Source organism: Theobroma umbraticum, unplaced genomic scaffold (genome assembly GCF_002168275.2).
Source record: "Theobroma umbraticum cultivar Fairchild unplaced genomic scaffold, ASM216827v3 scaffold_147.0, whole genome shotgun sequence".
Taxonomy (NCBI): Eukaryota; Viridiplantae; Streptophyta; class Magnoliopsida; order Malvales; family Malvaceae; genus Theobroma; species Theobroma umbraticum.
The window spans coordinates 9,767,572-9,792,899 of NW_018397259.1; the positions used below are offsets into that span (position 1 = coordinate 9,767,572).

Here is a 25,328-nt window from a genome sequence, read left to right on the forward strand (position 1 = left end):
AGATTGGTTTTGAACAAGCCCAAAATCATTGAATCATGGTCCAATTAGGATCATTGAGATTTTGTGTAATTGTTGATCCATGTTAAAACAAAAACAGCTAGGTGGGGATGGTAGAAAGAACTTGAAAGAATTATACCAGGAACCTGGATTCCAACATCATATGTACATGGTTTGGTAAGAAAGGAGATAGAGAAAATAAAGCAATCAGATTCAAGTGGGTATCAAAGCTAATATTTGAGTCTTAATCCTCCCCATGCACATTTGTATTTCTCGGTAAATCGGCAGGTTCTGGGGAAAACATGGATGCAAGCTTGTAACAGCTGAATCGATTATTTGAGCCACGTCGGCTGGTGGATATTGTCGCTCTGTACATGTCTGCAAATGTTTAGAAGAAAACAGTAATCAGCACAAGACATAGCAATGCAGAAACAGGGATGAAGCCAGTTGTCTGGTCCTCATGGTGAGGAGAGTTGCTGTTCAAAACGCAGCAATCAGATCAGAAAAGAATTTGCAAATTACCTCTATCATGAGCAAAGTAGCAACACATGATGCGATCAGCTCTGAAGGAACTTGTTCCTCGTTTTTGTCGCAAGCCTCCTGCGACTTGGGATTTGTGGCCCAAACGGCAGCCACTGGTTTTGATGTACTGGAAACCAAGTGACTGCGATAACCCATACTGCCATTCTCCTGCTCTCGTGACTTCATCAACGGCATCCTAATGTCAGATGTGAATTGCCGTTTATCTAAAGAGTCCAAAGCTTCTCCAATCCTCATAAATGCATCTTCGCCTTCCTTCATTGATGACATGGCCTGAATGCATAGTGCATAACATATGTAATTAAACCCTAAGCTTGGACGTTTAGGTAAACAAACAGAAGGGCATAGAAAAGATACTTTTACCTTAATAGCAGCATCCACCATAGCATGCGCTTTTAGTCTTGAGCCTTGAACAATATCACCCACACCAGATCCTGATTCTGGTGAGACATGAGAACTGTCTACAGAACTAGTCAAGCCACCAAAGAAGTTGGAATTGGTTGGGGGTTTCTGCCAAGATGACAGGAGGTTTGTTGGGTAAGCATTCCGTTGTCTCAAGTTAAGCAAAGCAGAAGAAGCCTGCACAGAAAATGATCAATAGGAAGTTGTCAAAGAACAGAATTGAAATCAAATTAAAGAGCAAAACACTTCTATAATTCAAGGAAGCCACATGCCTGGCCACTGGCTTCCTTTAGCTCGACAAGTACCGTGGCAATATGCTTCTTGAAAGGTTCAGAATCTTTTAAACAACTTTCTCCATTTCGATTTTCTGATATGTCATTGTTCATATTTCTGAGCTCCATCAATAAAGCTTCCTGCAATATTATATATATGAAAAAGATCAGCTCCAACTAATGTAATTCTGCTAACATCTTACAAACCAATTAACAGACATAAAGCAAAAAGCCAAATCTAAAAATATAAGAATATAATGAAGGGTTTTCGGCAATTTTCATTGAATATTTTATGTCAAATCACCAATTAGACTAAAAAGGTAAAAATGAAAATTTGTGACGCAATAATATGAAACAGATCATTTCTTGGAGATGAAATTATCCACCAAATGCAGAGCAGCTATCTTTATGAGCAAGCTAAAAGCATGATACAATTTAGCATGAAAAGTATCCAGGAGTAGTTTCAATGAAACCATAACATTAAGACGAACTCAAAAGGATATAAACACTTAAGTTTACCAAATAGTGTAATAACCTTTTTGTCAAGAGCACCGTTCAATTCAGACATAGCTCGTATAGCAGTTTCCCTCCCTTGGATATGTGCCATGGTAAGTGGTTGACCATAGGCTGCTTGATGTGCACTAACAACATGAGGAACAGCTGCCTTAGCATGCAAAATGTTACAGTTGGCATCCACCTGGCCAAGACCCCAGTATATCGTATTGGTTAATGGTTAATATTTAAAATTATTGCTAGAGAAATTCTACTTCTAGAACCAAATATGAACTCCAAAGTATTTAATCAAAAGAGAGATTTTGGGCAGGGGGGGATGGAGAGGAAGCAAAAGAAGAAGAAAACTGCTCTCAATGTGATGTGTTAACCACAGATACACCAATATTTCCCAAGTGTCAAGTAAAACAAACCAAAAAATGGTTTAAGTAAGAGGATACATTTAAACCATAGAAAAAGCATTGTAACTGAATATAGCATTCTCAACCTATTTAAGTTGAACTTTCAAAGTATGACACAAAGAGATTTAAAAAGACATGTTAAAGATCAAACAAACAGAGAACTGGAATTAACAAAAGAATATAGTATTTGCAATTCCTATGCATCCTAACCTTTATCTGATTTGCCGATATGTTCACAGGGCTGGTTCCATTCTCCAGACGCCCAGTTGAAGTGAATACCATGGACCCACCAAAATCTGAATGGCTATTCACTTGAGACTGTTTAGGTGTCATGGAGAATTTATCAAAAGCAAGGTTCTGTCTCCTAAGTGCTTCCGGCATATTTTCCAAAGGATTTAATGGCATGCAATCAACATCCTGAAATAATATGTCTGTATGATTTGCAGAATGAGCATAAGATGAATGAACTGAAATGCCAATATACTAAAAAGTACAATTACCGTGACAAATTCAACCCCTAGCTCAGGACTATCAAACTGAACCCTGCACCTATCATGGTCCACGGTAAGTACTTTTCCATCATGAACTTCCCTTGTTTTGGGATGAATGGCAATTACTCGTTGTCCAACTGATAAAGGATATGCCAGATCCGTTGGAAGTCCTTCCCTAGTACCAACGCGAAGCTGAGAATAATGTTGTCTCACAGACTCCCGATACTGTTTAAGTTTTTCCCTTTCTTCATGTAAAAAGCGTTCAGAAAACCTCCGAGGTTTGCCAAGGGAACTGTATTAAAAAGCAATTGCATTGTAATATCTCTGTTTCCCTATATTCTCAATAGCAGGGATACTGACAAGCTTACCTTCTTATGACACCCCACTCAACACGAGTAAGCCTTGGAACGTGACCCAGTCCGACATGATTTAAGTACTCAACAAACTCCCTTTTAGCAAACCAAGCGTAATCAATAGCACTGTAAAACCATTCAAAACTGTACCATCTTCGTGCCAGATTAGATGATAGGCAGGAAGAGAGCTGTTCCTGAAATTCAATAATGTCCATAAATTATGCTCAAAATTTTGAAAACTCTTTTAAAGGAGGAAAATGAATGGCGGAAGATTAGATTTCACCTTTAGCCTGTCTTGTGTGACAGACTGCTTGTTTGGTTGATTTTTCAATGTGCACTTGGAAGAACTTCTATCTGTTGAAAGTAAGGCTCTCTTCAGGTTCATTTTACGTCTACTTTGATGCTTAGTTGCTAAGCTAACAGGGTTTGGTACAGGAACTTGTGAAGTCAACACCACAGAATCAATTCCAGCCATTTTTGGATCATCATTAGTAGGGGAATCCTCTGACACTCTGAATGACTTCCATTGCCTTGATTGAACAGAAGATTGCCCACCACATTTACCTTTAGTGAGATATTTATTCTGTTCTTCAGCCATGTCCTACAAGACATAAGAAGATGCACGCGCACGAGAGCAGGAAAAGAAAAAGGGGGGAGATCAGTCAGCTAGCTGAAAGCAAAAGACAAATATGGCAGGAGCATGGTTCTAAAATAAATAAATTTCAACAGAACAGTGGGTATAAATTCGTATTTAGCACCTAACATCAACCCAGGAGATAATATATACTACTAAAATAAGATGGAAGTGATTTGCTACCCTACACAAATTAAACAAGTAAATCAAAGGTTAAAAGGTTCACCTACCTCTTTATCAAAAGATTGTCTGAGATGAGAATCCATTGGAGCTTCTGCATTAGAAATCTGCAGCTTGAATAAAAGAGTTTGTCATTAAATCGAGATTAGAAGTGAAGTAGTTACTACAAACAAAGAATATTCAATGATTACCTTCGAACTGAAGGATTTGCGTTTTCTTTTCCAAGAGTTATTGGTAGGTTCTGGCTGTAGTTTTGCCTCAGAAACAACATTATCTTCCATAGCTGAATTCCTTCCAACTTTTAATTTCCTAGAGGTAGCATCCTCTACACCAGTGATTGAGTTGAGCACCTTTTCTTTTGGCCCTAGGTGCTTAATTTTATCTCTGTGATGACCTGTAGATGCAGCTTCAGGGGCACTAGACTTGTCAACAGATTCAAGTGTAATTCTATTCTCTTTCAATTTGACAGATGATTCTAGGCCTAACATGGAAAAAAAAAAAACAGAAGGAATGAGAAAAATATATTCCTTCCAGCATGAATGAAGAAAATGGACTGAAAGAAACATATAATGAGTAAGTATAGCAAGACCAGTGACAGGAAGCCTGATATCATATAGTACAATCATGCAGAAAAAGCTGAACTAGAAGCAATCAACACCTACCAGATTCCATTATTGATGTTGGCAACATTGACGTTGACAAATTGGCTAATGTCAGCAGAGCATCAATGGAAGAGCTTTCATCTACATATCAAAAAAAGAATAAAAAAACAATGTTGAGCTTGTATGTGCTATCAAATCTAAAAAACAGCTGCAAGAAGACCATTATCCTTTTAACAAATAACGCAACATCAATTCCTTTCGTATTTTCCTGTTCTTTTTCCTTTTTCTTGCTACTTTGCATTCATTGTTTAGGTAGAATTATCACATTACTCAATGCTAGATCTCAAGTTCAGACCTCCAAAGACAAGCTTCTTGTTGCTTCTCTTCCTCTGACTCCATGGTGAAAGTTGTTCACTTTTTGCACTGGAAATCTCCATATCAACTTTCCCTTTGAGAGTACTACCTCTAATTCTTTCGTCAGTGCCACTACACGCTTCTCCACCATCATCAGACAGATTGTTCTTGGTTTCTTCAACTTTCATTTTCTTCCTGTAAAATTTTTTTCCCTTTCGATGACCTTCAATGGTAACAACAACTTCCATATCCATCAAGGGGTCTGCATCTCTGGCATGAGTTCCAATTACAGGTTCCATGCCCCTAGGCCTGCCTTCCATCCAGCATTCATAGGAAGAATCATCAAGCTTGGCCTTAGTTGTCTCTGGTTGTGGCGACTAATTGCATGTCATCAAAAAAAAATTAAGCATAAAATTATTACACAGATAATGGGGGCAAGACAACCAAGAATAAAAATCGCATACTTAAATCAGAGGTCATATACCATCCTATCATAGCTCTCAACGGGTGAGGATCTTTTGCATTCAGCTCTTTTGTAAGGTGTCTGAGAAACCTGAGGGGAGCCTCCCCTTTGCAATGCCCCAGTCAATGTCAATGCGGCAACATGTTCATCATCATTATCATCAGTCTCTGACTTCTTAACTCTTTTGTTTGGTGGAATGTCACTTTCAGTGTCATCTCTCCTATATGAATATGAAACAGGAACCCGAGGAGTCCTTTTCCTTACTGCATGAGGATGAATACCTGAAAGGAATTTAAAACCAGATGAGGACCTCAACCACATTGACAGAGATGATATTACAAACTTTCTGACTGAATTGACAGTTGCTACACTTTGGAAACAAAATTGTAAATTGGCATTCTTCCCTGATACAGCAGCATTAAGAAAAAAATCATGATTGCATAATCACAAGCAAATATTATAACAAATTTCAATTAGCAGTTCTCATGGACACTGAACAACTTTCCTAGGTAGTGAACAAACTGTCTCCAGTGTTCTTTCAACTAAAGATGCTAAATGCAAACACTTGGCCTCCATAGGCAACAAAAATGGTTTATTAAAGAAAACATTAATGAAAACCATAATGAGTCTTAAAATATAAAAAAGAGGTAAGGAAGCTCCAATAGTAGATTGTCAGTTTATAACCCACATGAAAGATCCTCCTACAAATAATTTTCGGATCATCAAAGCATCTGCTTCACACCCTCCACTTATTCTAATTGACCAACAAGAATTGCTTTTGTTTCCTGTTCTCTTGTCATTCTTGTAGGTTGAACAACAATTACTGGCGCTTATTATTACATCCCCTTCTGATTGATAACATTTCTTCCTGATTTATAACACTTCTCATCTCTATGACAGACAAAAAATCTCTTCATGAACTATTCCTTTGCTTTTCTTCCCCATAAATTGGACAATTTTTACTACTTTAACTCTTTCCCTTTTCAGTCTCTTAGCTGCATTTATTGCCAAATAAGAAATATAACTGAGGGAAAAGAAAAAGACACTTGTGATAACCAAACACAGTAGCCAAATTGAAGAAATACCATATATGCAATTGGGTGCTAACAAGAACAATGTATTTTACCATTGAGGCCAGCCTTTTTCAACAAAGATAGGCATCCCTGACTAGATGCAATTGATAGGGGCTGTACAACATCTTCTTTTGAGGAACCAAGATGAACCTTTGCCCGCTTGCGCTTTTGAGCTTTCTGGGGTATTTCAGAAGGCTCATTACTCTCTCTTTCACAATCGCTCCCTCCCTATTTGTTGACATGGTACAAAATTTCAACCCTTGGTCAGAAGATAGAGGAAGAACGTTAAAAGTGCAGTTTATTTTCAGAGCCTCAGAAGGAAGAGATATAATTGGCACCAACACAGCGTAATGAAGAGATAATTCACTTCATAAAGGCGAGAATATACCAAACAGCTTTAATTGATATGAATGCCAATGGCAGAGTTAAGATTGTGGTACAGCTTTAGAAATTATAGTAATTAACAGCAAAGGATAGGGGGAACAAGATTATAGTAATCATAAGACTGCAAATATTAGAGACATAATTATTTCAAATCCAATCTCACCAGGACACTATAATGATCAGTCATCATTGCTATAAGACCAATCACAGAAGCTGTTCCATCTGGCAGGGATAAATATGCCTGAAAATCAAAAACATATGAATGTAACAATATTATAAGCAAATAGAGTCAAACTAAAGCAACTCTCAGGCTTCATCCAACACAGGAAGGCCCAAAAATGCAACTATATAAACAACCCTTGAGCAATTGACTCACATAAACTCTTAAAGACTCTTGCAGTAAGGACAAACTGCTTATCTGCATTAAAACTATAGCAGTGCATGGATTTCTAGGCACAACCCTTGTCCAATTTGAACTAGATAGATCTCAAGAAGCCGCATTAAAGTTTAAATGGCAAGATAAGGAAGATAGAAATTTCATTGGTTTTTTTTTTTTCTTCTTATAGGTAATCTAACTCATGCACTTCCTTTAAAAATCCAGGATTAAGCAATCAAGAGAGGTTGGTAACTGATTAGTGCTTAAAGCTACATTTGAGGCTAAACATACCCGGTTCATAAGGTAAAGGGCCTCCACCATTTCAGTGGATCTATTACGCACAGCAGCAGCCACCTAAACATAGGAATCACCAAGTTAAAATAGAACATGTTAATTAGATTTATACAAAATAAAAATCCTGGGTGGAACATCATACAATGTAAAAGAATTCACAACATTACAGGGAAAAGGGAAACATAATGTTTTCTTATGATATTTCTCAATGTGAGAGTAACAGTAGCAGACAATTACTGTACCTTCTTCCAATCTTTCCCATACTCTCGATAAGCTTTATAAAAACGCTCAATTTCTACCTTGTTCCATTGAGATCCTAGCTTGTCAGCTAATTTCTTCTTCATAGCGTAGATACAGCAGTCCATGCATCAAAACGGCACACAATCAGCATCTTATGCAATCCACATTAACGAAGCAAAAATACCAGATGCTATGCCGAGCAAAACTAAGTAGTCACCAAACAGCCAAAGGCGAGAGAATAATTTTATCTTAGGCTAATTAACCAATAAGAAATGACTCAAACACTCACCTTTGGCTTACTTTTGCTTGAATTTCCGGCATCTTTATCAGGAGAGACTTCATACACACTCGAATATCGTTTGTTCACACTTTTAGATTTTCTTGTTGGCGCCATCAATAACCTTCTCTATCAGAAACATTCCATCAAGAAACATAAACCCAAAAAATAGCAGTACATCAGATCCGTTGCTCGGATAAAATAGCCAAATAAGATATTTAACATGATTCTTAGCCAATCTATATGAGAAAAGCTGATAGATTTGACACACAAATCATAGACACAAATAGCAAATCACAATGCAGAATCCAATACAGATTTGAAAGTAGAATTTGTTTAGTTAATAATTATGAACAACTTAAAAAAGGGAAACAAAAACCGGCAGTGAAAATTTAAAAGTCGATGTTAGCAATGAACTAAAAAAAAGTTTAAAATTGTTTATACAAAAATTAAAAAAGGCCACTGGTAAACCTCAAATCCACCATTAAAATAAGCTTCAAGATAGAAAATGACTCCAAAAGAAGCCATTCAAAAACTGCTCTAAAACCACCCCAGAAAATTAAAAACAGAACTTCCCAAAACCAAAAAATGCAGAATTTCAAAACCCAAAATTCAAATTCAGTAGAACAGAAGAAGGAGAAGAAAAAAGAAAAAAAGAAAAAGCAAAGAAGCCAATTTGGTTTAGCCCACAAAGTTACCTGAAAAACTGCTTCAAACCCAGCAAAGAAAATCCAAAGATACTTCTAAAAAAGCAATAGAGATTCAAAAATTTTAACCAAAAATTGAATTTACAAACAAATCCCAACTTTTTAAACCCTAATTCACGGATCGGAGACTATCCCCACTCACCAAATTTCCAGCCTTGTTCGATCCGAGACTAAACCATGAAGACAAACAAAAGGGGTTTTAGAGAGAGATAAAGAAGGTTTACCCCCCAAAAATACGAAAAGAGAGAGACTTTAAAAAAAGAACAAATTTTCAGAGGAGAGGAGAACTTTTGAGAGAGAGAGAGAGAGAGGGTGGCGTTGCCGCGAAACTTGAATATAAAGGTCGTTCGGCCAATCAGATTATTCTGTGTTTTTGTTTCTTTTATGTTTTGGATTTTTCTCTTTAAATCTCTTTGTTTTGGTGGGGATTATTTGAAGTGGGTTTGGATTGGAAAGAGGTGTTAATCAACGTACACGTGGCAAATAGAAGGATTTGGTTTTGGGGTGGGTCTGATTTTGATGTCACAGGTATGGGAATTATGGGGATGCTAATAGCAGATTAAGTTTGAAAATTTTGAGACTAATTTTCAAATTAGTCCCTACTCTTATGGCTATTTCTGTTTACTTCCTCTCAATTTTTTTTTTCTAATTAAGAAGAAAATCATGATTTGATTAAAATGCATAAACAAATTAATTTCTCAATTTTTTTTGAAACCGAAACATTTCAAGAATGAAAATAGCTAAAAGTGAGAAATATTTGAGGAAAAAATAAAATAAAAATTAATTAATATTATTTACTACCTAGCACTTGTTAATTCAGAATATAGAGACTAAACCCATTTTGAAAGAATGTACATTAATCTAAGTGAAGTTATTTAAATAAAGCTTGTTAATAATTTCCTAATTAAAATCTTACCAAATCAAAAGTTCATTAAATTTTTTAAATACTCTTCTTGATGTTATATTTATGTAAAATACAGCTCATTATTACAATGTTAGTAGAAAGGCTAATTTTTTTGGGTTAATTAAGAAGAAAATCAAGATTTGAGTAATATGTGTAAACAAAATAATCTTACAATTCTTTTGAATTTTAAATTTTTCAAAAAAAGAAAACAGTTAAAAGGGAGAAATACTCAAGAGAAGAAAAGATAAATTTTAACATAAATTATTTACTATCTAATACTTGAAATTTTCGGAGGATAAACTTATTTTAGAAGAATGTCTTATTAAAATTTTTAATTAAAAAAATTCCAATGAATGCTGGAATTTTCATTTGAAAATAAAGATAGAGACAGCAAAATCTAATCCACAATATTCACGATGATTGAATAATTAATCGATTCACACTTTTGATGTTAAATGAATTAAAACCTTAATTTAATGTTAAACACTTTTTTTTTCTAGTTATTGCAAAAACCCAAACAACAAGTCACTTAACCAACAACAAAATAATTAAAATGTTTGATGTATCAAAGGTAACAACACTGTTGAAAAATTAGATTCAACATGTGAGTAGAAAATAATGAAAAACTCTCTTGATGAAGATAAAATTAATTTCTTATATCATCGTCAATTTATAATTTCTGTAAAAAAATATCTAAATTTCTATATGAATAGCTTTTGAATTTGATTTTTTTTTCTCTCATTGTATGAGATGGTCATCTTAATTTTTACACCTTGACTTTTATATACAAATATCATGGAAAATAGTTTGCTTCATGCTCTACAACTTGACCGACTGCATAGCTAGGTCATGATACAATTTGATCATGGTAATTGTTATGATGAACATAGCAATTCGGACTTAGAGCTTCATTGTTTGAAATATAAAAGAATGGGCTTGCCAATTTGCTGTAACCCAAAACAATCCAGCAATAAGAATTGGACTTGACTGTCCAATGGATTCGATGGCACCCGAATTGGGTCAACAGTGCATGAGACCCATTTCCATATTCATTTCTTTTCACAGTTTCTTTCGCTTTTGTTTCGTTTTATGTTTTATCGTATGGAAAAGGAAATCATGAAAAACTCGGAGGAATGGATGTATAAGTGAGTATTTTGAGCTTGAAAATTTCACTGTAGAATCTGTAAAGATTCGAAGTGCTGAGTCAGGGCTGCCGAGTTGCTGAGTCTTTCATGGCCGATTTTCAGACATCGACTCACAGAGCCAAGTGGATCTTCACTCCACAAGAACTGGTAAATAATATGAAAGAAAAGAAGGAAGATTTCATCGCTTCTTGATATATATATATATATATATATATAAATTTCATCGATTACAAGTTGCTGATGCTAATATCATTGCTTGATTTTCTACTTGATTGCTGTGTTAATGTAAAAGAAGACAAAGTGAGAAAATATTTTTTTTTTGAATTTTGTTGTTTTCTCGAATTTAATTAGGAATCAGTAGAAAGATTAACAGAGAACTTCATCAAGTTCAAATTAAATTCTTTTTTGTTTTTTTTTTTTGGGGTAAAAGTATTCCTTTTGTGCTGATATAGGTTGAGAAATACAAGGCTGCAAATCAAAGAGCAATACAAACACTGGAGAAGGTATGGGGAACTCTTTCTTTTGTGTGTTCGCGTGTCTTTATTGTGTTTGTGGTTATTGTTATACTAGAGTAGATGGAAATTGATGTTGAACTCCGTTCTTTACTTTTCAATATCAGCATTTAAATGTTGTCAGTTGCGAATGTGTTCTATCCGAAGTATTCCGTTTCTGGAATTTTTCTGTGCATTGTTCGTTTTATTAAAGGTGACTTGATGAATTCTTTGAAGTATGGAACAACACAAATGGAAGTAGATGCTGATGGCTCACTGTCATACCCTGAACCTATTGCAAGAGATAATGGTGAGTGCCCTTTCCTTTTCTTCTTTTAGATATTATGAGGTGCTTAGTTTGATATACACAAAGCATACCATGTGATATTTTGATCGTTTGTGTCAGCTGACAAGCATTCTCGTGCGAAACCTCTTAACATCGAAGAAGAACAATTCATGCGGGTGTTTTATGAGAACAAACTTCGAGAAGTTTGTAGTGCGTTCTACTTTCCTAATAAAATTCAGGTACTTGTTAGTTGTTATTGTTTTTAAAATAACAGTTCTATTCATGAACAAAAATGAGGTGATAAAGTGACTGCTTTTTAATCGATTTGCTTCTGTCTCTGTTTCATGTTTTGCAGGCAACAGCTCTAATTTATTTCAAAAGGTTTTACCTGCAATGGTCAGTCATGGAACATCATCCGAAGCATATAATGTATGACTCTTCTATATCTCTTTCAGATATATGCTCTAATGCGTAACAACTCATGCGATGTGCTGTATGAGTCATTCTGAAAATGCACTTACGAGTATGTTTGAAAATGCATCATGTGTCATTTTAATATTTTATGCAATGGTAGGAAAGCAACATACTGTTGATATACCCACCCCCTTACCCCACCTTCCCTTATTTTTGTTTGAGTGAAAGCTGTGTCGTTTGAATTTGTCCTTCTTCACTAATTTTGTCATTTGATATGTGATGCTGGATTATATGTTCTTTTGACTAATAACGACCCCTGAATACTAAATTTTCTTTAGAGAATATTATGCTCGTTAAATTGATAAGGTTTCTTTATATCTGCAGGTTAACCTGTGTGTATGCAGCCTGCAAGATAGAAGAAAATCATGTATCAGCAGAGGAGCTTGGTAAGGGGATTTCGCAGGATCATCAAATGATTCTCAATTACGAGATGATTGTTTATCAGGCATGGCTGCCGTTCTTTTTTATCATTATTTTTGTCTTTTTTTTTCTGCTCGTGTTTGTTTAAAACACATATTTTGATTTGCAGAGTCTGGAATTTGATCTCATTGTTTATGCACCCTATCGTTCAGTTGAAGGTTTTGTCAATGACATGGAGGTGGGTTCAGTTAGCCATTATTCTCTTGTTCTTTCCTCCATACTTGTCAAATACTTTTACAAGAAAATTTTAAGTTGTTATTTGGGGAAATCACTTGTTTCCCCCTTATTTGTTTATTCATTTACTTACTTATTTCACTAATTAAAAGAAAATAAAAATCAGCTTCTGAAACTCTGTCATCTGTAGTTAATATAATCAGGAATTGAGCATCTGGGGAAACTTGATGCAAAAGAAAGGAATTTAATTATATTTCTTTACTATTTTATTTGGTCCTGATTAAGTCCATTTGGGACATTTCTGTTCCCCATATAATTAATGACTAAAGTGTTGGTTCTCTAGGAATTCTGTGGAGCAAAGGATGAACAAAATCAAATTCTAAAGGTAATTTTTTGGTAATATCTCCAGTAAAATTATGTTTGATAGCCTGCTGGTAGTCCTATTGCTACTCATATTTTCTGGAGAGATGTCACTATTAGGATTGACATGATTGTAAGTTTTGGTTCACCCAACCAAGCTCGAAAGTATAACTTTTAGTATTACTATGGCTGGGGCGATAACCTAATGCTAGCTATACCTAGCCTCCAAAAAAGATAAATGCATTAACTTTATCATCCTAAATTGTATTCTAAGTATCTATTGGATATGTTTATATTGTATAGGATTTGCAAGAAACTGCAAGGATAGAAGTTGACAAAATTATGCTTACTGATGCTCCACATCTATTTCCTCCCGGCCAGGTATCCTTTGTAGTTCAAACTCCATTTCAAGTGTATCTTTTGCAATATCTATCTCAGCTGATAGTCTATAAAAGGAATATGTATGGAAACTGTCTTACTCTTGAAGCTTAAAATGGTTATATGTTTGTAGATCTCCTTTTTTTATCAAGTTCACCATAACAAAAGTGATTCTTAGAATGGAATGGTAAATTTGTTAAATTTCCCCTGTAACAAAGCTCTCTTAGAATTTGATGTTTTATGATGAATGTAAGCTTGCTATATTTATGAAATCTTGCCTTTGTCATGTGCTAACTGCTAAGCATCTTCACATTTGCTCTTGATCACATCTGGATCAAGGGTCTGATGTTTGATCTGTTCATCTTCCTATAATATGATTTCCCATGGCTTAGCTCGTCTCTTGCTATGTTATAGTTGGCACTGGCTGCTTTGCGCTGTGCGAATGAGATGCATAGAGTTCTCGACTTTGAGAGGTATGAGCTGCTTCATAATTCATGAAACTCTCTCAGGATTACGATGAATTAATATTCTGCAATTTTTATCAACTGGTGTCCTTTTTTGGCAGATACCTCAGAAGCATTCTCACACGCCAGAATTCTGAGCACACCATTTCCCAGCTTATAGAATCCCTAAATGCTATAGATACTTGGGTATGATTTTATCGTGATTTTATTTTTGATATAAACATCTTATTTAAAATATAACCAATGCAATTCAGCAATAAATAAATACATGCCAGGTTTTTCTATTTTACTGATTTTTTTTTTGCTGGCAACATCTATAGGTTAGGAAATACAAGTTCCCCACAGAAAAGGATATGAAGCATATCAACCGGAAACTAAAATCTTGTTGGGGGCATAGCTCGCATGATGAGTATGTTCCATACAATTTGTTTTGCATTGTTTAGACCCTACTTTATATGTATATTCATACTGATTATCAATTTTCTAACGGCAGTAAGAAGCGGGAGAAGAAAAGGCACAAATCCAATAAAAGTTCAAACGAAATTCCGAATGGACCATCCATTGGCTAACTGTTATATTTTGGCCTGCACATCGGAACCACCTTGTTCGATGGAGACAGTAGTTTGGTTTAGCTCCTTTCAAGATTTGTGTAGGGTCCAAGTGATTACGATACCACATTCTCCCGAGAACCAGGGCTATCGCAACATTTCGTTTTCTTTGATTCTCATGGCAGAGCTTTCTGTAGCAGGCGACAGTACATGTTCTGCATGGTAGCCAGACTTCTGGAGAAGAGCCTAAACCTCTTTTAATCTGAGGTTGCTGACCATTAGGCTTCTGGTTTCATGTGATGGAACTTAGAGTTTTCGATACTCGAAAAGTGGATTCTGGCTTGAAGAGAAATTTTTGACAGCATAGGACTTTGTTTATTTTTAATATTGCACATTGGCGCTTTATGATTGTTCATGTTTATAATATGGAAAATGAAAAATTCTAAAACGAGTTTTCTTTACCAAGAGGAATTAAAACATGCTTTTATTTATCATCCATTTATTTAAATTTGGAGAAATTATATACGAAGTTGGGGTCACTAATATTTTTTGGGATTAATAAGAAAACGACGTCGTTGAAGCAAAAGAAAAAAAATAAATAAAAGGGTGGTAACTTATTAATATATAACAATGCGCCGTCGTTTCAACAACTTGGCTTCCTTGCAAACATCATTTCTTCTTCAGTGTTCTTAAACCCAGAAACCTTTATACTAAATCTTCCACTGAAGCTTCAATGGCGTGCTTCGTTTCCTTAAGCTTCTCAGTTCCTCTCTGTTCTCTTCAAGTCCTACTCAAGGTAACTCCCTCTTCGAAACCTGAAGGGGCCAAATCCCTTTCTTTCCTCAAAATTCTCTCCCTCAAGAGAATTCTCTGTACAAAGTAAAAATCTCATAGTCCAGCTAAATCTTTTCTCTAATAAAACATGTTATTGCTTTGCTTGGTTAATTGTTTGATTTTTGTTTGAACTTTTATTCAGGGTAGATATCCAAGGAAATCAGCTTTATTCGGACTTCCAGGCCTACCAACCACCAAAACAGGTTATTTCTTTTTTTTTTTTTCTACTTATCCTTCTCTTTTTCTTTTTAAAGGTCTTGCAGACTCCATTATTCAGGAACCTTGAAAGCATAGTTTTTGCTTATAAACTAGCAGCTAAAGCACAAACATATAAAATTAAGTGAATTTGGATGTTGGGTTTAGGCTAGAATTAAGTCACTGTAGAAATGCTACCAATTTTTGGACTTTGGTCTTTCTTTGAATGCTGATGAGTGAGAACTTCTTACTTCTTTTGAATTCATAAAAGTGGAAATCCTTGTTTGATGAAACTTAAATATTGGTGTGTATTTTTTTGCTATTTCTTTGCCTTGTTTATGGAATTGAAGCTCGAGGACTTGAGCTCCACATATTTGGCTTGAATTCGTAATCGTTCCAAATGCTAAGGTTCTTGTAGACTGGGGACTGAGTCCTGATTTTTTCAACCTGGTTCACTGTTAATGAGGTAGAAAATTTTTTTTCTAACTACATTTTAACAAACCTTCCTTTTCGGAGTTCCGATAAAAGCTGTGACTTTGCCAAGAGAATTTCAGAATATTGATTAAAATGTAGTATAGGAAGGTGAAAATCGAACCACCATTTCTTAAGATGAATGAGAATGTGTGCAAGTGATTGAATGCCATCATAAGAAGTTATACTAGAAGATGTGTCACTAGCATTACCACTTTGACTTGCAAGAATAATTGTGTCATGAACAGAATAACACTAGGTAAAACCCAAAGATTAACATTGTGAATCAATTTCTGACTGTTGCTATGTTGACAATAACATATTCGGTTATATGTTGGGTCTTTTAGTCATTCCCTTGGTAGTTTGTGCTTTTTCATTGATATTACGAATTTTTACTTGCAGCATCCTATTTTCCTCCTCCCTGGAGCTCAAACAAAGGCATTTTTTCCGTCAGTGGTCAACATCATCCGACTATACTGTCAAAGCATTTTGATGAAATTGTTTCATGTAGTTTGAATGTAAGTTCTTGTACTCATATGGTAATAACGGGTTATTGGGTAGGACCAGATATTGATGATGGCTGGGGATTTGTAGAAGCTTCTATCGATCAGAGTAGTTGATTTCTTCCTCAAAATTGCACAATTGATTTTCGCATGCTCCTCTTGCTAGTTGGAAAATGTCTAAAACATTAGGTGTAGTACAGGGATTACCAATTTTTCCATATTGTTCTTAAGAAAACCTATATTCTAAAGAGAAATTTCTTCACCCTTTCCCGATGTTTCAGGAACTACCCAGGAAAGACATTGTTAGTTCAAATGTTTACCAAAGGCGTGACATATGCCCTTTTTTTTCTTTCCATATTGTTAGTTCAAATGTTACCAGTATTTCCATAATGTTCTTAAAGGAAGCATATTTTTCTATAGAAAAATTTCTTCACCCTTTTCTCATGTTTCAGGAACTACCCTGGAAAGACATTGTTAGTTAAAATGTTTATGAAAGGCTTGATACATGGTTTTTTTTTTTTTTTTTCCATATTGGTAGTTAAAATCTTACCAGCATTTCCATATTGTTCAAATGTTTGACTGCAAGAAAAATTTGGAGGGAGGGATCAGTTCATGCATAGTTACCAAGCAATACCTGTTTTCGGGCTGAGTCAAATGGAGCTTAGGTCGTTTAGCCCAGGTTACAATAAGATGGCTTTGGGCCATATTTACGTTCATCTGCAAACAGGATTCTGGGCTTCTAAAAGAGAAGTGGGGTCAGGCTTTCGTGCTTTTGGTTTAGCAGCCAGCACGCAGCGTGACCCAACAGCGTCTAAAAGATGGATTTTGGGTTCTTTCTGCTCCAACAGTTTGTCTTAGGCTGGACTGCCTTTTTTTTTTGTCCAATAAATGGTTTTTAGAGGTGAGCAATGGGTGGATTTGATTAGTTCGGTTAAAAAAATTTTTTATAACTGGATTAATCAATATTTGTTTAAAATTTAAATGAATTGATTGAAAAGCAAGTACTATTGAATTAAATCAGTTAATTCGGTTATTAATTAAATTAATTGAGTTTTTGGGACTCATGAGCCTTAATGCATTCAAACCTATTGTTTGTTTCATTTTTCCTATGCTTATTCCAAGGTGAACAAAACTCAATTATGAAATCTTAACAACACAATAAGCTTAATAACATTAAAATGTTTCAATAAATATGGTAAAAAACGTTAAAATGTTCCAACAAACATAAATGCAAATGCACCAAAATGTTCGAACAAATAATAAAACTTTTTAATTGGAAAAAAATTTTAAATCAAAATCGTTCTCATTTCTGAATTAACTCAATTTATTTGATTAGTTTGATTAATTCAGGTGAAATTGCTTACTCCTAGGTTTAGGTAGGTCGATCACAGTCACTCATTGTTTTGGATTATGTGTTGGCCTTGGCCTTTGTATGCCTCAGCTTATGCATCCTTGCTTTTTGACAAATATGTAAAATTAAATTCTCATCATACAAAATCAGATATAACCACATAATAATGTAGCATAATTTTGATCTAACATATCAAAACAATGCATAGAATAAAAATTAATATGAAAAAAGAAAGAAATATGTATTCTAATAATTGAACATTAAGTTTTCATTGTTCAACACTTAGAAAAGGGTGATTACTATTGCTTATACTACTTATATATTGAGCTTTACAACTACAAAAGCTAAATCCAGATTTGGTTGATGATCAATGCACGGTGGTTGATTACTCTTTCTATACTTCTTGTATACTGGATTAACTTTTTCAATGGTGGCATATAGAATTTAGTCATAAAAGACTATTTCATAGTCTTTAAGTTACCAAGCAACAGTCTTTCTGGAACCAGGACTAAGTTAAACTAGCTGCCAGTTATTAAACACCAAGAAGAGTAATTGCATGTCTTGAGTTTTTTGACTGAAAGTTACACATTGTTTTCTGTTGATGCAAATGCTATAGTAGATACTGGGAGGGAGATAAGGTTATTTTTTATAAAATTCAAAGCAAAAAGAAAATCAAATAATTCAAGTGTATATTGAAACAAAGACAGTACTTTAGAAACGCACATGTTGTGGATGGAGCAAATCTATATCGATGCATGCTCATTCTCAAACCATTCTTATGTTACATGCATCAACTTTGTTCTGGACCATCAGCATTTCTAGTTTATCACAATTTATTTCAACTTTTAAGAAGATCAATGCCTCTCTTGGTATGTGTCTTAAAGCACATTGCAATTTGCAACAATGTTGGACTTGCTTACACTGAGGTGCTGAAGCTCACATGGACAATTCATGATCCTCTTGCCTTCTGTCCTGGAAAATGGGATCACCAATCGCAGTTACAACGCCAGATCGCTTTAATTAATTGGCGTACAGCATTGCCGAAGTTCCGTGTCGGTGCTCCTTGACGAGGGATGCAGGCTGTTCGGGTTATAAAGCTCAAAACGGCAAGGCCATGGTCGGAGCCAGTGGCAGCAACATTTATCCTTATATCATTCTATCAAGAAAAACGTCACATAGTGCTGCATTGATACAGTTGGTCCCAGAGTTTTTGAGGTTTTCAAAATCATCCTGTCAAGAATACCACTGCAGATTAGTACAATGGTATAGTTGAACCCAAAATTTTGAGGCTTTCAAAATCACTATATGAAGAAACCACATCACAGACATACAATGCTGTAATGGTTATGGTTGGTGCAGAAAATTTGAGTTTTAATCAGCGTTTGTCCCTTGTACTACCTGAATATTTATGTATTATTTTCTTCTTTGGAAGGAAACATTTTGCGTTGGAGTTTTCTTTCACCCCTTTTCTATTTTAAGTGCACCCCATTGTTCTATTTGAAGGAAAGAGAGCAAGAGGGAGGGCAACATACCATAGTTGAGAAGTGGTCCCCCAAGAGCTTGCAGATGCTCTAGGTTTGATGCCTTACCCTTGACAGATATTCTGATTTTATTTAATTAGGGTTCAAGCAATCATCTTTAATGGGAAGATTGCCCTGAACCAATTGCATTTATTGTAAAAAAACAAGCATGCCTGAAGATTTAAATTGCATTTTTCACGGTTACTCATGTAATGTGAAGCAACAGTTACAGTGGTCCCCGTTTCTAGGGTTTAGGAAACCCTAAACCTGGTATAGTTTTAGCCTACTTTGACTATCTTATTGCGGGAAATTTATGTGGAACATGGTAACAGTGCTGTTAACACAGAGATCCAGAAAGGGTCTTTATTGTTTCAAGCCAGGTATTCTGGAATATTTTAGAAGGGAAAGGAATGGGAATGAGTGCAGCTATAGGGCTGGTTGTTTTCACTAAGAGGATATACTAGAGAAATGATGTAAAATATGGAAACTGTGACTTTGAGTGAGGAGAGAGGGGGACTTTGGAAGCTGGGGAAGTGGTCATGCTCAGAAAGTTTATTTGATCTCAATCATTCCCTTGGTTTCCTTTTAGATATCTTATATTTCTTTCTTTTCCCTTTTCCCTTTTCCTTTTTCCCTTTGCTTTCCTTTCTTTTTTGTCTTTCCCCTCTTTGGAATAGATAAGAACTGAAATATATAGACCCCAAATTAAGAGCAGATATGAAGTAATGCAATTTGGGTTTGATTAGAACCCTTGTTGGTGAAGAATGCTTGATGGATTGCCACATTCTCCCCCTAAAGAGCCTTGCATAGGTTAGTGAATTATGCCAGTAACCTTACAGTTCAATACAACTGTAAATGGTGTCATATATATACATCAGCATCAAGATGTGTTAATTCGTACGGTTAACTTTACCTTTCAAATGGTACTTAATTGATTCGGAAACCCTAAACCTGAGTTCTAAACTGCTGTACATGATTTATAGAACTCACTGGCATATACTAGTACTGCTACTGGTAATTAGACAATTCTCATAACATTTTCCAAAACAAATCATTTGATGCACCAGTCAAAACAACAGAAGAAGCAGGAATTAATTTGGAAACCCTAAACCCAAGTTCGAAGCTGCTGCACATGATTCATAGATCTCACTGGCATTTACTAGTACTGCTGCTGGTAATTAATTAGACAGTTCTCATAACATTTTCCGAAACAAATCATTTGATGCACCAGTCAAAACAACAGAAGAAGTAGGAATATCAACATATCCTTTAGAGTTTAATGAGTTACAATGTTAATTTGTTCTAACAAATTCTACTCTTGACAAAAATATAAGATCATAAATACACATTAAATTACATTGCAAACTAGGTTTTCATGTGTCTTGGCTGGCTCCAAAATTGTTCCTTCATTGAAACTCTAAAAAGAGAAAAAGAGAAAAGAGATGCCAATCAATTGAAAGAAATCCCTTTTACTCAGATCTGTCTATCTAACATTTGTAGCATGTGTATGTAGAATCCAATGACTTAGAGTATTCAGCAGTGAATCTGTTCATCGATCTCTTCTCTAAGCATTCAGCTCAGACTCTAATTTGCATCAAAATTAACTTCACCAAAATACCATTAAACTCCTCTAGAAGTATCATTTCTAGCTAGATCAAATTGGACAAGGAAAATACAACTTCACAGAAGTTTCCCCTCTACAACAAAATGTTGGGAATAAGGGAGAGAAGGAGGGGATGGAGAGAGGGTGAAAAGGAGAAAACAAAGTATGTGACAATGAATCAAAGAAAAAGACACAGCAAAGTTACCTGAGTGTTTAGTGACTACTCAGTTCACACAATCAAACCTAGAAGAAGTTGAAAATCTTTTACAATTTGATTACACAAGCTGTTCTTGATCTTGCTCATTTCCCCCTCACCGATTCACCATCAAGCTCAATTCATATGGCAAAATCTTCACAAAGACTAGATAACCATAAAATATACATGTTCAAGAAGGCTCTGTGACAGACTTGTCTCCCATAGTTACTGGGGTTGGAGGAGCTTCAGTTTGTTGAGCTGGTTGGCCATTTTTATCCTCTGATGATTCCTCATCTTTGTCTTGAGAGCTGGTTGCTTTGTTTTGGCTTCCTTTCTCTCTTTCAGCCTCCCTATACTTATGTAAATACCTTACTATAGCCTCAGCGTAGTTGTCAAACCCTAGAGCACTCAGAGCCCAACAGATGTCATCTCCGTTCACAGTCTTGCGATTCTCTTTGTGACACTTGTCAGATGCCTCGCCAGTGACAAAGCTCACAAACTCTGTCGCACACTCTTGCATTGTTTGTTTAGCCTCCTTTGAAAGCTTGGCACTTGGTGGCAGGATTTGTTTCATAATCCGACCCACGTTGGCAATTGGCAGCAGTCGATCTTGTTCATCAACCATTTTGTTTGGGCAAAGATCGACTCAGATGATAATGGAAACTCGATGTTCTCAATCTGATACACGTAGCCCTTCCCTGATCCACAAGCTTTCTTATTATATAAATGGGTCTCTGCGTATATGCGTATGCATGTGTATAGACACGATGAAGACACAACATGTCGTTCGATGACATGTGAGTTTCACGGATAATCATATGCATAGTTTCCGCTCGATTATTATAAAATAGTTAGTCGAAATTTCGGAACACGCACCATCTTCGTAACTTTAAATATTTCAATTTTGATGTTAGTTGTCTCAATTTTACTTTTATTTTTTTATATACATCAATGTAAATATATACATACGTACAATTAAAATACGTAACAATCTTTAGACTAATATGGTCAGTGTACTGCCATAACTATTTTCCTGAGAGAACAATTAATATACTTATAATCTACATATCGTAATCAAATTTTGAGAGAGTTTTGGGACAAGTGCAAACTGTTTAAGATGAAATGCTGTCCCAATTTCCTGATATTAACATATCCTTCGGGTGGTTAAGGGATGAGATCAGCTTGGGTAGAAAATTTCTAGGGCAGCAGCCAAGGAGCTAGCTGAAACTAGTTAACTGTCTAGCAAGACACCCGCTAGTTTGCTTAAATGATTCTATGTAAGTTTGTTTTGCTAAACATATATGCAAGCCCCTAAGCCCTATTGAAGGAATAATTCTCAATACCAGATAATACAAAACATTGTTTCTGTACATGGAAAAACAGTAGGTAGCAGCTCTCAGACCAATTCTCAAACCAATCTTCAAACTAAATTTTCACTTTAGCATAAGTAACGTGAACATCAATGTATTCTTTTTTTGGCTAAGCCAGAATTATATTAATATAATGCTCAAGCTAAAAGTAGCTAAAGCAAGTCATCAACACTGGAAATGGGAGCCGACAATAGCTACTGGTCTACACTTGAGAACTATCACCATATCCAGCTTGTTTCTGACATCGTAATTCAAAATTTCTATATATATCCACACTCGTTTTTGCAAGTGAATCAGCACAATAATTAATTTCTCTGAAGATATTCCAGAAGAAAACACTAGACTCCATGGTTTTCATGAACATCAATCTGTATGTATCAATATGGATTATGCAACTAAGTTTAAAGCTCCAAAAGTTTAAGCTATACACTGACCAATCAAAAGTTCAAGCCAAAGTGACAGGGACTGCTTTTTCTACATAGAATCTTGCCATGTCTACAGATTTGCAGGTTCTCCAAGCAAAAAGGGGAAAAAAAAAAAACCTTCAAACCCTAAAAAGACTTGAAACCATATGGTCCCCCCCTCCCCCACTATCCCCATAAATTTCTTCAAAATTCACTCCTGAAAATCTGCATTTACAACTTTTTTGTGCACTAAATATGCTAATCTTTCCCTTAAAATATTATTTGCACTGTATTCAAATGAGTGGAGGATATTTGTGCCCGTTTTCTTGATTTAGAATTTAGGAGAACCTAGGCATATATGGCAGTATACCTAAAAAGAACTGATCATATACCCTTAGACCTTAGTGCTTGATCACCTCACATTAGGTTAAAGTTTAGGTTTTATCACTACTTTTTGGCTGCAAAAAGAGAAAGAATTCCTTGTCATGAATTCAGTTTTGTTAGGTTTGGTCAACTTAAGATATTAACCTTTGAAGTTGACATGACATATTACATACATAGGGCACTACTTGGGCAGATATTTTACATATAAAAGACTAGTTAAGACAATGGGGGAATTCCTGTCTACAGCATCAAGCTTTGTTGTTAGCTAGTTCCACTAGCTGATGATGCTTCAAAATATTTCCACTACTGTCTGCTTCAAAAGATTTGTTCCTGCATCATGTGTAACTTTTGGTTAATAAATTAAACTGTATATATTAGTATATAGAGATTTTTTGGTCTATGCCAATGAAATATTACCAGTGTGTTCTAGAGTTTGAGATATTGGAGAAGTACTGAAGGACAGATTTTGAGCACTGGGAACAAATCAAAATGCAATGGGCCGCAACAAATAAAATATAGTACGGATGTTTATGCAGCAAACACATTCTAGTTGATTACTTTTGCTGAGCTTTGATTATTATTATTATTTTGGTTTTTGGTTCTTTTGCCTTACCAAAAATATGTAGTTGGGTTCTGCCAGGAAAAGCCTTTCTTATTCCTTTCTGGTCATGTCACCATGTGTTGTTGATGAGCTTCACTCTTTTAGAGTTTGGTTTTGAATATCAATGCTACCATACCTCTTTAAGCTTTTCCATTTTTATGCTACAAGAAGAGAAATCTTTAAGATATCTTGTTCAACCTTTCTCACTTTTCTGCTGCAAGAAGAGAATATTAGGATTCCAATTTGAAATTTCTAAGATATCTTACCAACCTTTTTCCACTTTTATATTGCAAGAATAGAACATTACGATCCAAATTTGAAATTTCTAACATATCTTACATACTAACTCTTTCCTACTTTTATGCTACAAGAAGAGAACACAACGACTCGAATTTGAAATCTCTAGACACCTTGCCAATCCTTTCCCACTTTTATGCTACAAGAAAAGAACACCATGACTCAAACTTGAAATCTCTAATACATATAAACCTTCATCTTGGATGACATATAAAAGCATATTCACATAAAACATCACTTCAATTTGCCTTAACTTTCTTTGGATACAGTTAAAGCTGTACCAACACTACTTATAGATTGATTTTCTCTTCAAGAAAAGCATGGGCTAATGCAAGTATTTCTCCTTTAATTTTTCTCAAAATTAATTAGTCATAATTTCACATTAACATATTTATCTGATCGTATGTACATACCTAATGGTACAAAAGTATCTAATTTTCAAGAAACTTCAAAGAAATATCACTGTTATGCTTCAACTGTTAGGATTCTAAGCATGTTCAGCAGGAAATTGATGATGATGTAGTACTACAGTATATATATACACTCTTGGCTCTACATCTTAAATTGAAAATAAGCATCTTTACAGACCGTAAAGCAGCAGAAATTCCTTCTTTTTGAAAGCAAGAAACATTCTCATAGACCATATATATATAAGACATTTGACTTTAATATTAGTCACAGTTTAATTTATTGATGAGACAAAGATTGCCTTATCTAGTTGCCATGTTACAACAAAGATATGCCTAAAATAATATAAATGTAAGGCTGTACAAACCTTCTTAATTATTAGCTAGGGTTCCATGGTGCACTAGACTTGTTATTAAATAAAATTAAACAAAAGAGCATGGAGTTATATCCACAGTACATGGAACCTGTCAAAACCTTAAATATGGTTGGAAACTTTTTAGAAGGCTTTAGAAGAATAAAAACATTTTCATGGTTTCCTCCTCCTTTTTGATGCCATAACCTAACTTTGGTAAGATTCCTTCCATTTATATTTCTGTAAATCACTCAAGCTGGAATCTGATTTGGTTTAGATTTCGTCTGAAAATGACCTGTTTAAAGAAGTGTGTAACTTTTTAGACCAAAGGTTACCTCAGACAAATTGGATAGCTCAGAATTTGCTTTTCCAGGATGCTTTTTCTTGTTGTTAGAGTGGATTTTTGTGTGCTCAGAACTAATTTAACTGATTAAACTAAGGTCAATATTTATGGCTTTGTGTCATAATCATTAGTGAGTTTAGGGCTTACCTATTGGTCACTTTGTGCAGAAAAATAAGGCCTATGGCGGCAGGAAATTTTTTGTCATCAGATGGGTTCATGGGGCCATTTTTCCTGAGTTCAGCCTGCAGCCTGCAGTATTCATGTCACATTGGTTTATTCCTCCTTTCTTCACACCAAAATAA

The 25,328-nt window shown here is 35.2% G+C and overlaps 4 protein-coding genes across 18 annotated transcripts; 2 read left to right on the top strand and 2 right to left on the bottom strand.

The window, feature by feature from the left end:
* Positions 1 to 108: 108 nt before the first annotated feature.
* On the bottom strand, positions 109 to 8,935 carry ALY2 (ALWAYS EARLY 2). 13 transcript variants are annotated; one of them, XM_021426674.2, is made up of 20 exons: positions 8,693 to 8,935; positions 7,856 to 7,967; positions 7,569 to 7,661; positions 7,324 to 7,386; positions 6,820 to 6,897; positions 6,326 to 6,500; positions 5,221 to 5,480; positions 4,738 to 5,113; positions 4,443 to 4,523; positions 3,972 to 4,261; positions 3,831 to 3,893; positions 3,250 to 3,567; positions 2,982 to 3,160; positions 2,623 to 2,905; positions 2,333 to 2,539; positions 1,747 to 1,908; positions 1,212 to 1,352; positions 901 to 1,116; positions 520 to 810; positions 109 to 375 (listed from the first exon to the last, which is right to left on the bottom strand). In XM_021426674.2, the coding sequence occupies exons 2-20, from the start codon at positions 7,958 to 7,960 to the stop codon at positions 211 to 213; spliced, it is 3,546 nt and encodes a 1,181-aa protein (XP_021282349.1). In that variant the 5' UTR covers positions 7,961 to 7,967; positions 8,693 to 8,935; the 3' UTR covers positions 109 to 210. The 13 variants fall into 13 exon arrangements, with proteins under 13 accessions (XP_021282349.1, XP_021282342.1, XP_089639523.1 ...); XM_021426667.2 differs by having other exon boundaries at positions 7,569 to 7,664; XM_089783397.1 differs by having other exon boundaries at positions 3,831 to 3,887; positions 7,856 to 7,972.
* A 1,599-nt stretch (positions 8,936 to 10,534) lies between these two features.
* CYCH;1 (cyclin H;1) lies at positions 10,535 to 14,655 on the top strand. Of its 2 annotated transcripts, none has more exons than XM_021426911.1 (13): positions 10,535 to 10,746; positions 11,052 to 11,102; positions 11,328 to 11,400; positions 11,497 to 11,615; positions 11,732 to 11,805; positions 12,175 to 12,295; positions 12,380 to 12,448; positions 12,788 to 12,829; positions 13,108 to 13,185; positions 13,597 to 13,655; positions 13,748 to 13,832; positions 13,967 to 14,055; positions 14,140 to 14,655. In XM_021426911.1, the coding sequence occupies exons 1-13, from the start codon at positions 10,687 to 10,689 to the stop codon at positions 14,213 to 14,215; spliced, it is 996 nt and encodes a 331-aa protein (XP_021282586.1). In that variant the 5' UTR covers positions 10,535 to 10,686; the 3' UTR covers positions 14,216 to 14,655. The 2 variants fall into 2 exon arrangements, with proteins under 2 accessions (XP_021282586.1, XP_021282587.1); XM_021426912.2 differs by having other exon boundaries at positions 10,673 to 10,746; positions 11,305 to 11,400.
* A 218-nt stretch (positions 14,656 to 14,873) lies between these two features.
* Positions 14,874 to 19,021, top strand: LOC110415496 (uncharacterized). 2 transcript variants are annotated; one of them, XM_021427168.1, is made up of 4 exons: positions 14,874 to 14,990; positions 15,171 to 15,231; positions 16,097 to 16,212; positions 18,433 to 19,021. In XM_021427168.1, exons 1-4 carry the CDS (start codon positions 14,928 to 14,930, stop codon positions 18,613 to 18,615), a joined length of 423 nt encoding a protein of 140 aa, XP_021282843.1. In that variant the 5' UTR covers positions 14,874 to 14,927; the 3' UTR covers positions 18,616 to 19,021. The 2 variants fall into 2 exon arrangements, with proteins under 2 accessions (XP_021282843.1, XP_089639456.1); XM_089783330.1 differs by lacking the exon at positions 18,433 to 19,021 and having other exon boundaries at positions 16,097 to 18,390.
* Positions 19,022 to 20,505: 1,484 nt separating this feature from the next.
* NF-YB4 (nuclear factor Y, subunit B4) lies at positions 20,506 to 21,492 on the bottom strand. The gene has a single exon (XM_021427174.1). The coding sequence runs from the start codon at positions 21,490 to 21,492 to the stop codon at positions 21,058 to 21,060; it is 435 nt and encodes a 144-aa protein (XP_021282849.1). The 3' UTR covers positions 20,506 to 21,057.
* Between the last annotated feature and the right edge of the window lie 3,836 nt (positions 21,493 to 25,328).